Source organism: Uranotaenia lowii, unplaced genomic scaffold (genome assembly GCF_029784155.1).
Source record: "Uranotaenia lowii strain MFRU-FL unplaced genomic scaffold, ASM2978415v1 HiC_scaffold_23, whole genome shotgun sequence".
Lineage (NCBI taxonomy): Eukaryota > Metazoa > Arthropoda > Insecta > Diptera > Culicidae > Uranotaenia > Uranotaenia lowii.
In genome coordinates, this window is record NW_026598124.1 from 1 (window position 1) to 13,722 (window position 13,722).

At 36.2% G+C, this 13,722-nt stretch overlaps 1 protein-coding gene across 3 annotated transcripts; it reads right to left on the reverse strand.

Annotated features, from left to right (window-relative positions):
• Nucleotides 1-6: 6 nt before the first annotated feature.
• LOC129759646 (serine palmitoyltransferase 2-like) lies at nt 7-12,846 on the reverse strand. 3 transcript variants are annotated; one of them, XR_008740206.1, is made up of 5 exons: nt 12,226-12,846; nt 11,628-11,855; nt 11,307-11,461; nt 1,761-4,880; nt 7-1,630 (listed from the first exon to the last, which is right to left on the reverse strand). XR_008740206.1 is itself a non-coding variant. In XM_055757153.1 (4 exons), the coding sequence occupies exons 1-4, from the start codon at nt 12,388-12,390 to the stop codon at nt 4,673-4,675; spliced, it is 756 nt and encodes a 251-aa protein (XP_055613128.1). In that variant the 5' UTR covers nt 12,391-12,846; the 3' UTR covers nt 7-4,672. The 3 variants fall into 3 exon arrangements, 1 of the variants encoding a protein (XP_055613128.1); XR_008740207.1 differs by having other exon boundaries at nt 11,628-11,852; nt 12,226-12,844; XM_055757153.1 differs by having other exon boundaries at nt 7-4,880.
• Between the last annotated feature and the right edge of the window lie 876 nt (nt 12,847-13,722).

Genomic DNA, 13,722 nt, shown 5'->3' on the forward strand with positions numbered 1-13,722 from the left:
TTTATCTTTGACATCATAGCAAATAGCAAAAGTACAGTTTCAATTTGTACTACGATGACTAAGGCAGAAAAATTACTGATAGACCTTATCATAAAATAATCGACAAATGAGTAGGTATGAGATTGTGAGGTAATAATTCCGCCAGTGGAATTACCTCAAACCAATTGTCAAAGCCAGAGCATTGTCTGTGGCCTACGTAACGCCAAAGATGAATGCACGTATATTGAATGCTACATACAAACATGCATTCAGTGAATCTTACGTGAGACTAGTGTCAGAATTAGAACATAAAATAAGAAACCGTCATTAAAATTCAGAAATAAACATGGAATAAGAATTAGATTTTTTAGCAATCTGATATTATTTGATATAATCAAGTAAATTAATATTTCTAGACGAAGGTAAAAAAGTAAGAATGAAAATGAAATCCTCTTCGCCGTTGAATAAAATTCCTCTTAATTTTTTTTTTTTAAATATTCAGACAGCTGAGGGATACAAATCAGAGCGTAACAAGAGCACATCGACAGCACAATTTGGATGACTAGACTGCCGTTGGAAGCATAATTGTCACATGTTACAAAAAGGCAAAGCGAGAAAAACGCAATCAAAGTTTCACAAAAGCACTTTGCTGTTATCGCACAGTTTCACAATTTTTGTTGACTTTAATGCCGTAGATCTCTTAAGAGCAAACGCACCAATAAGTGAGTATACGAGGCCCGACTTTGCTCATTTCAGAGGACCGGTTTTGGTATACACACTCTTTCGCGCACCGGGCGGTAGCATTCAAAGTATGCATTTAGCATTGCACTGAAAAATAAGAGTTACAAAAAATCTTGATAAAATTATTTCGGACCGAGTATACTCTGAGTCGTAAGATTGTTTTTGGCGGTGATTCGAATGGTTAGCTGCTTTCCGCAGCAGGTTCAAGCAGTATCTATCGACCAGCAACCGGATCCAATGGCGGGAGCAGCAGGAGCTTCCGGGCAGCAGCAGCTGGAATCATTTGAAAGTTAGCGGAACCTGCGCGAAATATGCCAGCTGCTGCGGAGTTCCGCTGGTTCCACTATCATGCAGAAGGTCTTCCGCTGCTGGTCCCAAGTTCCGGCTCCAGAGAGTCAGAACCGCCCACCCTGTTGCAGCGAGACTGAGGACCGTGTTGCGCCAATGCCTCAATGGAATTTATGATCGTTGGAGATACCAGTTTTTATCAAGAAGACAATGAAATTCACTTTTTTGTTATTAAATTTTCATCGTTCCAACAATAATAAACAGCAATGTTTTACATCTTATATGTATTAAATTTCGGAAACCACGAATGTTATGGTTTGTTTTATTTAATATCCACATCAATAAAGTGTAATTATAAAACATTTTAAAATTTAGAAATTTGCCGGAACATGCAGTTGCGAAGAAATGCTATACAGTCCATGAATTAATGCTCGCCGGTTTTGTTTTAACGGCAGAAGATTGCATTTTCGCTTTGGTGGTCTGATCATCCGATAGATTTTCTGGGGGAATGCTGGATCATTTCACCAAGCCTCTGCATGTGACGTGTGATGCCGAAGATAGTGGCAGTCTTGCTGAATCGATATCTGCATTCATGCGGCCTGGATCCGGGCAGCAAATCGACCTGCATATTTTGAAAATTAAAAAAAAACTTGCCTTAGGTAGTTTGAAACGAATTCTTATACTAAAGCACGCTAATTAGGCTGATGCCTTTCATGATTTTTTTGTTTAATATTAAAAATCATAATAATTACCTCAACAGCCTTGCCCTCCATCGACTCGTTAGTGTCTCACATAATAAGGAATTTCTTTCGCAGTAGCATTCGAGCCGTCGTCGTCTCTGGCTGACTGGAGACCACAGCTTTTGAGACATGTTCCAACAGCTTCCGCTGCTGCGGTTGGTTGGGTCCGGGGAAATCTGCAATGATGACCACTAACCGGATAGTCGGCACCGAACAGATCCGTCATTGAAAAGCCGTTCACCACCAGCACCAGGTTCTAATTATTTCTCCTGCTCTTCTTCTGCAGCAGCCGATTAGCGTTGATTATGTTGCGTGGAAAAGCTCAAAAGAAAGTACACCACTTATTCCTCCTGTTTGGAAAAAAAACTCGGAACGACTCGCAAATTTCTCTGCGCATAATGAAATGTAAACAAACTCTACACGCTGAACGTCGTTTGTTTAACTCAGCATAAACGGCAGAAATTTTTCAGTGCATGTTTGCTCTCGCCCCTTTCTTGTGAGCAAATTTGGTGATTTTATCGGTCCCGACGGCAAGGGCCCTATTTTGCTCACCTTCATACTACCCCCCGGTGCGGTATAAAAGTGATTAAACTCATGAGCATTTTCACTTTGCTCGCGATTGCTGCGGATGCCCTAAGTACACTCCTATCATATGAGCCTCGATCAAATTTTTCGAAAATGAAGTGTTTTTTCAATGAAAATCCTTGTGTGACATTTATGCCGCGAAATCTTATGAATAGTCGAAAAATGGACGCATATTTGTCACACCACGAACATTTTCTCAGTACCTAGTTGTTTGGTTTGGAACTTCGTGTGTGGCTCTTGTGTTTTGTTCGTGAATGGAAGCTAAAATTTAAAAAAAATCAGGTCTGAATCGGATTATTTGAAAGCGTACATTATTTGGTGATAAACATGTAGTGTTTAACGGGTTCGAACAATGAAACGGCACGGAGAGCAATTTGCGGCAGCTCACTCAATGTACAGGAAGCAACATTTCTTCAACTAACTGTCAGTTGCCGTGCTGAAAATGTCGCAACAGATGCGAGATGCGAGGACAATCAATCGGATTGAAGTGAATACGGTCCTGGGACAAGTTCCGGATGAAGTAACTCTGGCGGAATAGTTCGTAAACATTAAAAAAATCAGACATCTCCGGTATTTAACGAGGTAGGTCTAAATAATAAACTCAAAGCAAAACCAAAGAAGAAATTGTCTGCTAAAACCACCGACAATCACATACGGCCATCCTGGACAATTGTGGATTACAGTTCCACGGCGCCGGAGGAGTAATGTTGTGAAGCGGTTTTCGTTTGCATGCACTCTTCCAAGCGCCAGCAACGAACCCGAAGCAGTTTGCAGTGTTTTTCTTGCACATGCTGGGATGTCGCGAAAACAGTGACCCTTCCCCCTCTTTATATTTCTGCGATCCCCTCCCGACTATCAAGGACACGTATGCCAAGTTTGATGACAATCTCTTAAGACGTTCCAAAGTTATAACACGTTCATTTATGGAGTGTGACAAATATGCGTCCAATCGTCTCAGTGTGACAGTTATGCGTCCATTTGTCTCAGTGTGACAAATTGACTTTGAATTTTTCTCGAAATTTCTAGAATAAACTTTATGTTTCGACAAATAATTTCAATAATACGTATCAAATTATGACGATTGGCATAAAAAAGTCAAAAACGTCGAAATGTCACATGTGACAATTATGCGTCCAACGGCAGTAGACTTAGGCAAACATAATGTGTGCAGCATCAGAAAACTGTACCGATCCAACCGTTCCGTGCTTGCAAACTGTTTGCGTGACACTTATCATCTAATTAAAGCTCAGGGTTGGTATCTCGTTGAGATCACGAATTGAAAAAAAAAAAACTAATCAACTTAATACACACATCACGAGTGGAAAAGTTCGAGTAAAAGGTTACAATTTTTTATGATACTCTAGTTTTGATTCGAAATAAAAACAAAATCCATTTTTCTTGAGAAAATCAGTAATCTGTAAGGTACACCGGGGTAAGTGTGGACGCGGGGTAAGTGTGGACGATGACTATTGAAACAATACTGTGCACTATTTTCTCAAACTTTTAATGCAGAATGCTCAACTTACTTGTAATCTATCCAATAACTGTGAAAAAGATACGATTCAGACAATAACGGATGTTTACAGTGACTTTTTTGAAATTTTCTCTTTTCAACTACGATGTCGAGTTGATGTGCATCTTTTTCAATTGCAAATTTCTCGTAAACTAGCTGGCTCTCGATGAAAAACTCTACATTGAAACAATCCTTACATTCCAAACAACCAGTTAGAAAAAGAAACGGCGGTTAAGAATGAAGAAAACAGAGTTTATTTACAAAAAACTAAAATTTTGTCTCCAACCCCTGCCTGGGGTAAGTGTGGACGGCTTTAAAAAGACTTGATGTTTACACATTTTTCAATTTTCTGTCCTTCATCCTTCATGAATTGTATTATTTAGCTATATTTAGCATTCGGATCATGAAAAGTTGGGTAAAGTACTTGTTTGTTCTGTGTTTTTGATAAAATCGGATCTCGTATGTTGCAACATAAATTATAAACAATAATTTTTGAAAGATGCCTTGCTAATAGTATGATGAACTTTTTTTCAACATTTTGGACGGTTCGAGCAATAAAATAACGTATTCAACCAAGAAGACACAATTTTTTTTTGAAAATTTCCTGGGAAATCAAAGAGAAAATCTACCGTCCACACTTACCCCATAAAGCGGGATAAGTGGAGACACCAGCAGTCCATTTCAATTTACGTGATAACTTTTCTCGCTTTGCTTCTATCGAGTTCATCTCTTCAGCGTTTGTAAACAACGTGTTCTGCATCACATTGATTGTAATTTTATGAAAATTGCTCCACTGCTGATTTTTTAATGATTTTTTAAAGTTGAACTAAACGAAAAACCGTTCACACTTACCCCGGTGTACCTTAACTCTATTAAAAAATAACTTGCCGATTTCTCGCCGTGAGCTGCAAGCCGCCAGTCCGTACTTTTTGATGGATTCCTCGGCCGCATCTGCGCACGGTCCGACGTTTTGAGCAAACCCGAGATAGTTGTACGATCCCAGGTTGAGGCAGTGCGTCTCGGTACCGGTAAATCTGAAAATATTAGATAAATGATCAGTTTTTTTTTTTCAAAAGTTAACATGGTTTTCAATCAATAAATTCGAACCAAATGGAAACGGTAATAACTTTGAAGTTCGAACTTGTGATATAGCTCAGTTGGCAAGTCAACTACTTCGTTGATATAATTCGCGAATGACATAAAGATGTTAAAACGACATTAATCGAAACAAAAAAATATATTAAAGAATCACGCTTGAGAATCAATTTGCTATGAAGTTTTTTCAAAGCAAAAGTGAGTGCAAAATTTTCTCGTGCAGATTGTATGTGTAATGCCAAATTTTGCAAGTACTGGCATCAGAGCAGTGTTCCGAAAATCACTCAATTCTCATGAGAGACACTGAAACGTTTTCAACAGCGAAAGCAAAACCTAAATTGTCGGTTGGTTCATCTCCCAGCAGCGGGGCAAAGATTGTGTTCGACAGCGCTGATCCGAGAATCAAAGAAATAAAATTTGAAAGAGAGACGTTCCTTCTCCAGTTAGAATTCTCAACTGAGTGAGGAGCTACCTGATTTCAGATTTTCAGATGAACCGATGCAAGGCCGCATTGATTGAGTTTGAGTGAGTGAGTAAGTGGATTTTCGTTTTGGATCTTGTATCAGTAAGTGTCTCAATCACTTCTGATACACCACGTAGTGAGCTTGAGAGATCGACTTTGATGCGAATCCGCTCTCGCTTTTGAATCTTGTTTACATTGACTTTGCATGGTTGCTCTGCCGACTCTCTAGGAAACTACAGGCAGCAGCATTCGGCTTTGAATTTTTCCAACTAGAATCCTATCATGAGCGTTTCTACAGAGTGATTTTCGGAACACTGCATTAGTGGCAAAATCAGTGGCATGGAAGAGGCAACCATGCGAATTTTGTAACAACTAGTAGACTTTTTTTATCCGTGTAGTGATAAGGCGTGTTGGAATTTTGAAATTCATCTATTTTGAATAAAATCGATCATTGATAACCGATGAACCAACAGGGTGGCCACAGAACCGGGAAAACCTGGAAAAACAGAAATTCAGACCCAAAACCGGAAAAATTCAGTTTTGATTCAAAGATAAGGAATTCAAGCCAAAATTCAAAATTTAGAATTATTATTTAAATTTCTATATCAGAATTTACCAGTTCAAAAAATGAGTGGTAAGAAAATCATAAGTTTGGAAGTTTGAAAAGTACTCTGATCTCTCTTAAATTATCTTTGAATTGAATAGAGGCGAATCTTCCTAGCAAGCCTCCCTGATAAAATAAATTAAATTAAATTTGAATTGAAAAAAATCTCAATTTTCATCAGAGCCCAGAGTTCAAAACTGCATGCAAATGCAAATTAACTATAAGTTTTTTCTCTACCAGCTCCAATTTTTGAGTTTCAAGGGTAAACTTTTGAAAACAGGTAAAAATCTGATTAAGATCTATTTGAAAAAAAATAGCACATTTCTAACATACTAGCAAGAAGAAAGAAATCGAAAAATTTGAATCAATGATTAACTTTTTCGAATGCCGCGAGTGGTTTTGATTTGTGCAAGAACCGTGGTTTTCTTTTGATTTATTCACTTTTTCTCTCTGAAACTAGAATCGTTAGTGAATATCTTATTCCTCGTTCAAATGGAGGATAATAAAAAGATGAGGATTGTCGATTCATCTGTTATCAATGATTGATTTTTTAATAACTTAGTAATTTTAAATTCCAAAATCAATATAATTAGAGCTTAAAGTTTTAGACAGAATCTGACAAATGATTAGAATTCAAATCTTTCAAAATCAAGTTTTGAAAGAAAGGCCTTGCTTATGCAATAATTTATAGTTCCATTGCTTTACAGATTTGAAAACATATGTTTTTATTGTAATCTGCATTTTATAACTCAGCTTTAAAAGTTTCAGAAAAGTTAACGTAAACTGTTTAGTCGCTTTGATTTTGATACCTTATATTTAACTTTGTTTCAGCTTATCAGGCTTAGCTTAGCAGGATTTTGTAGAAAACTTAAAAAAATTGTTATCCTGATACAGAGGTTGTTTCCAAAAAAAACATTTCACAAAATTTTATACCTCATTCACTAACCGGAACAGTAGTTTAAATAAATTTCATTCCAAGAAACTGAATCATAAAAGAAACATATGTTGAACAATTTATTGATAATGATAAGTTTTAAATTCAAAATAAAAAAAAAATGAACAATTTATTTATTGTAACTATTTTCACTGAAATCCAATCCACACGATTCTGCATAACAAAGCTAACCTTCTACTGCATGAATTATAGATAAGTCGAGAAAAATGGGCTATAGAATTAACTTGATTCACTTCTTATCTAGAAATTTATGCCAAAAAAAATTGTATTCTTTAAAAAAGTATAAGAAATAAGATATTTTTTTAAATTATAAAGTTAGTTTGCAACGTTTTGCAGTACTAAATAAAACATAAAAAAATCGAGATCATAGGGAGAGATAGATCGAGGATTTAAAAATGCTCTGCAATGTTTGGTTTAAAACTTTTTGACTTTTATGACAAATGGTCAATTTTTAATTGATAATTTCTATAAAAATGTGCATATATTCCGAATATTTAGCGCAAATATTTTGGCACTTAATTTTCGACAAATAAAAAATTTGGATAATATTCGGTCCGAATATCCGGTCCAGCTTTATTTTGAATTACTGATTGAAAAAACTGATCTCTCATTTCCAAAATTTTATATGACAACTAGCTGACCCGGTGTGCTTTGCTCCACCTTTCAAAATCAAATGATATTTTCAAAAATTATTCGAATTTTTATTGTTTTATTGGCATTACTTTCAATCAAATTATAACCTAATTTATAAGCATCCGCTATAAAATGAGAGCTGCAGCTGGAGTTTCGAATTGCAACACAAAGATAACTTAAACTAATATTCTAAATCTTGCTCTATAAATTTATGTTAAAGATCTGATAATTTGAAGCTGTCTGGACGGTCTCAAATTAATCGTACGCAAACAATCTAACTTATAAAATATGGTTGTTTTTTCTTGATATGTTCTGGATTTATGCTGAAAAACTGATAAGAGAGCCCCTCCCCTGTCCTTACCTTCACCCTCTGCTGAAAGGAGGTCGTGATTTTTTATAATCATACCTAATTTTTTCATTCCCAAAAATCCTCTTATATCCGATATAGTTCCATTGGTTGATAAATTTTTAAGCTTTACAACAAAATTTATATGGACCCTCCTCCTTTCATCCCCTATCTACACTGTAAAGCGTAAGGATCTATAACAATCGTAGAAAGATATCTCGTAACCAAGTACCTTTCCATGCCATATTTGTTTCCATTTGTTGGCTTCGTTAGCATAAATTGTGAACTTATGCTAACACTATTGTATTGAGCTCACCTCCCTCCTCCTCACTGAATGGAGGATGGTGTGTCAGATAATCATAGAATCATACCAACATGATTTTCCATGATAAGTTTTGTCCATTTCTCAGATTTTGTAAAAAAAAAAGTTAAATGTAAGCCTCCTCTTCCCTTCCTATATTCCCAATTCTATCATCCTACTGCAAGAAAGGAATTGTTTCACAAAGAAAAATTATTTTTCGTACTCAAATACTTTTTGATGCCAAAATTGGTTTCATTTGCTCGATAAATTCTCTAGTTATGCAAAATAAATTATATGGAAGTTTCTCTTTCACTCTTAATATCTTTCCGCTGAAAAAAAGGTGGCGCTTCAATTTATGATAGACACATTTTTCGAATCCAAATACCCTCATATGCCAAATATGGTTCAAATTACTCAATCAAATCTCCAGTTATACTGAAAATTGAAAGGGAGACCTTTCCTCCCCCTTTTCATCCACCTCTTTGAAGGAGTGAGGGATACCAAATATTCATAGAAGCATTTCTCGTTCCCAAATATCGTTCCATGCCAAATTTGGTTCCATTTGCTGTTGTAGTTTTTGAGTTATGATGTAAAAATTGTATGAAACTCCCCTCCCTCTTTCCACTGGAAGGAGGGAGGGGTACCAAACCATCATAGAAATATTACTCATACCTAAATACACTCCCATGCCTAATTTGGTTCCATTTGCATTATCTGTTCTCGAGTTATGACGACTTATCACTTTTATTTATATGACCCCCTCCCCCCTTCCAGAAAGAGGAAGGGGTCCTAAACTATTATAGGAACCTTCCCCGGCCTCCAATACCCCCATCTGCCAAGTTTAACGCAAATCGGTTCGTTAGTTTTCGAGTCTATAGGGAACAGACAGACAGACAGACAGACAGACAGACAGACAGAAATTCATTTTTATATATATAGATATTTTTAACTTGAAATTCATGGGTTCTGTATTCAGTTTTCAGAGTTTTGAAATAGTAGGTACTGTTAAATTCGAGTTTCAATCGTTTTAAACTGCAAAATTGTGAATTACAACTTTACTACACTATGGAATTAAACAATAAATGTTTTATAATATCTTCGAACTTTTCATCTTATTATCATAAATTTCAAAACCATTATTTTGAAAACTTCCATATTACTTTTATACATTCATTTCGAAATTGAAATTCATTTTCTAAGAAAAATCGAGTGGGTGAAGCTAATTTGAAACAAATATTCTAATATTTACGAGGCTTTTTAGATCGCAGCGTTTGAGAAATTAAAAAAATACAGTAAATTGAGTGAGTATAAAGTATCATTTTTATTGTTTTTATCTCAAAATTGAATATGCTGTTAGATAATTCTTAAAACTCTAAACTCTAGCTAGACTGTTTAAATTGTTGCCCTTTTTTAATTTTTTTGCCATCATAATTCTAAATCCAGATCGTGATTTCCAAGTTGGTTCTGTAATGAGCTTTGGAATTATGATGCAAAATCAAAGTTTTATTAATTGTTAAACAAAAATTTATTTTAACAAAGATTTAAAAATAAATGAGATTTTTTCAATTTAGTGTTTTTTCAAGTAAAAAATATAGGATTTGTGATCTTTCAAAAATTACCATCCATTAGTTATGTGGTATTTTCGATTTGATGTGTTATGTAGAACTTATTTTCAAGATCTGGATAGTTATCGGTATTTTAATCATGAAAGGTAAGTTTCAATAATCAAACAACTTCTTAAAAACTTTAGTTTTTCTATACCCATAACGATTTAGTGTAGAGTGTTTTTAATCATTTTTAGAAAAGGTGATAAAAACTCTCAATCAGAATCGAGTTCGTCTAAATGTTCAAGGATACGAATGTAATGAAACAACCAAATAAATTAAATAAGTTGAATATTTTCCTGCATTTCGTCCGAATTCGACCATCAAAGCCTAGAAAACCTTGAATTTATGACCGGAAAAACCGGGAAACACCGGGAAAACCCGAGAATTTCAAAATGAAACGTTTTGGTTAGGGTGGCCAACAAACCTACATGACAAACAAAACATTGGATGTTGCTGAAAGCATTGAAATTTTCCATCAAAAATCAGTTATCCTCTTAAACGGAGACACCGTACCAGGTCACACTTGGTTGTACAAATTCTTAGGTACAAAGAAATACAATAATTTACCTGACAATACCAAGAATTGAGTAGAAAATAATGAAGCATTACCAGGAAACACCCAAAATAGGTTTGGTAGACCCAACAAAACAGACAACGGCACAACTGCCGAGCATTCGGAGGTTAAAAAAATAATTTAAAAAAAAACATGTTTTCTGAACATAAGAATATTTATGAAGAAAAATTTACGAAAAACAATTATGATAGGAGTTACAGTCATTTGAAGTTAAAAAAAATCTCATTTGACCCCTCCGGTACGTTTAGTGGTTATATTTCATTTCGATGTATTTTCTACTTATTTTTATTCAGAAAAACTGAAATTTTTATAGTGTCCCAAAAGAACCCCAAACCATTAAAATTTCAAGATCAAGTTAACCGGACTTGTTTTTCAAAATTGTTGAAATTGTGATGCAAAACCATTATTAGATGCCAATTTCGTTGGATTCGTTCCAAAAAATTATGAAAACCTGTCAATTCCATGCAACAAGAATACGTGTTAAAAGACGTCGAAGTATTTTCCATGACTTCTTACCGGTGTTCTGGGAAACATTTGCTACAAACATTAGGACTTCACATTGAATTTATATATGTATGTATAATAAAAAACCGAGGAAATCATCATATTAACCGGGAAAAACTGTGAAATTTCACAACGAAAAATCGCTAGCAATCCCGAATTTTTTTTTTAACTTTTTAAATTTTCTAACGCTTTGCTGTTCATAATTTTTACTCTACTTACGAATTATTCCAACAAGTCTCTCTGTGCTTCGAGATAATTGACTAAGCAAATATGAATCACCTTTTCTACGAATACTTTGACTTGAGCTTATATTCCAAAAATCGATAGAACATATTAAAGACATCGATCTAACGTCAAGAAACATCGACTGTTACTTACTCAAATGACCAGCCATAATCCCTGGTGATTCTGTCCTTCAGCGTGACCTCCGACCCGGGAACGCTACAAATCGGTCGATTCCAGCAATCCTTAACCCGCCTGTAGACGTACCGAAGGTAGAACTTTTCAAATGCATCGTACAGCGGCACATAACCCTGGAGCCATAATCAACACAGAAACAGAAAGAATAAATCAGAGCATGTGGGGTCAATTAATTTAAGACGGTTCCTGATACCATCGCCAGCACTATTCTAACTAAACATTCTCAATTTGCATAAACTGCTGTGGTCCAATTAAATAGAACACTTCGGCACTACTCACATCGCGGTGCTTCTCCGTGGCGACTTTTGGAGTGAAGAATAGCTGGTTTATGTAACCGAGTATCATCAGCAGATAGAACCCGAGGTACGTGAAGCAGGCCGTATGGAGAGGAACCTGCTCGTAGGACGACTTTAGATGTTCCCGGCTGTAGTCATACTTCCGGTTCTCATTTTGATCCAGACTGATATCGCCGCCCGAGTGATGTTGGTTGACGACAAATCCATTCTGCTGGGATTGGCAAACAGCGCGCGCCAACATGAGTAGTTAGTAGCAGCCAGCACCCAGACATAACACGAAAATTGGCATGAAACGAAACACGAAAGAAGCCATTTAGTGACGACAAAATTTTAATATAGCCACCCCCCAAGGAAATGTCCTCTCATCCTCTGGGCCCCCGCATTCTTCAACTGTGTAACGCAAAGGGCGTGTGTGGATTTTGGATTATTAATTCTGCACACATTCCTCCGTGTCGAAAAACTTCTCCTTGCCGTGGGTTCGCATCAGGCGATATGCGGTTATCAGTATTTTATAGCACTTCTCATGACTCATAAAACACCTTGCCGAGGGAAGAGAAAAAAAATCACCGTAAGGTGCTCACCGGGATTTTCGTCCCATTGACCGTGGACTTCTTCTGCTGCTGCTGCTGATCCGTGGCCAAACGAGATCGAACGGTGGTGGCGTGGCCATTCATTGTCGTCGTCGTCGTCGTCGTAGTTGACCCATTCGCCTGGCCAGCGTAACCATTTTCTTTCGATTTGGACATTGGACACTAATGTAATCAGAGAGGAACAGCAGCAGATTGGGCCGAAATTTTTCTTACACTCGACGTCGTCGTACCTAGTGGTAAATCGAAGCAAAATTTGCCAAGATTGGGGAAAACTTTCTCTTCTTTTCCCACCCCGTGTCGCGGGAAAAAATTCACAAAAATCGGTTTCCTTTTGGCTGCTGTCAGTCAGGCTACCGTACTTCGAATTCCGACTTCACACACCAAAACTAACCGCCAACAACGCCGCCGCCCGCTCTGGTGCTTCTGCTGCTGATACCGTACGCGTTGACTGGCCGCACGCCACTGAGCCACAAAATCGATATATGTTAATGGGATAGAGGAAATCCGAGCATGGTGTGGTACGGTATGATATGATATGTGTAGTTGAGCCAAAGAAGATCAAGGTGTATGGAATGGGCCTGTGCTGCAGAGAGCAAAGCAAGAGACCGCCCAGGTCAGGTACCGACTTTGACAGTTGTGCCGACTGACAGATGATGTGAAGTAGTGAAGACCCGCATCGCTGTGAATGTATTCGTACTAACTGATTGCCTGACTGCCTGGTCCAACAGCTAAACGACGATCTCTCTTGGGTTCGAACACGGTGCAAAAGAAACAAAAAATATGAAACGGCCGTTGGATTGAGGCAATTTGTAGTTGAACATTGAGCTATGTAAGCATATTTAAGAACACTTAATAAGTGTTAAAAGGCAAATTCAAGGTCTGATTCTAGATAATCAATTCTGATCACGGGAAACAAATTTTTGTGTGATCCTATTATATGTAAAACACCTTACAAATTTACTTTATAAAATCATTTTAACTGCTTGTGGAACACAAAACAAAAAACATTTATCCAGTCAAGTTGATAGTATGACACAACACAGAACAAAATCAAATACAATGTACTTGCATTATTGTATTGAAAATTGAATATGATATACTGGCGGAGCTGGAAATAAATAAACTTCAACAAAAACAAACATACATAAAAACTAAAACGATAAAAAAAGATTTAAACGACTAAAAAAGGCAAAAAAAAACAAAAGAAAGTAAAAGACAAAGAAGACAAAAAATTTAAAATGACCAAAAACTGACAAATAGATCAAAAAAGACTTAAAAAAATCAAAAACATCAAAACGTTTTTTAACTAAAAAGATTTAAAAGACTAAAAATACTCAAAAGACTAAATAGAATGAAAAAACTAAATAGTCAGAAAAAATGGAAACGACTGAAAAACAAAAAAAAAAGACAAAGATGATGACTGAAAAGATAAAAAGAACATAAAAAAAGTCAAAAAAGAAAATTAATACAAAAACAAAAAAATAGTCT

Excerpts from the sequence above, each read along its gene's own strand:
- LOC129759646 (XM_055757153.1), bottom strand. The coding sequence starts at position 12,390 with ATGTCCAAATCGAAAGAAAATGGTTACGCTGGCCAGGCGAATGGGTCA. Across the intron at positions 11,856-12,225 it reads TCAATGGGACGAAAATCCCG|CAGAATGGATTTGTCGTCAA; the intron begins GTGAGCACCTTA and ends TGCCAATCCCAG. Across the intron at positions 4,881-11,306 it reads GATTATGGCTGGTCATTTGA|ATTTACCGGTACCGAGACGC; the intron begins GTAAGTAACAGT and ends TAATATTTTCAG.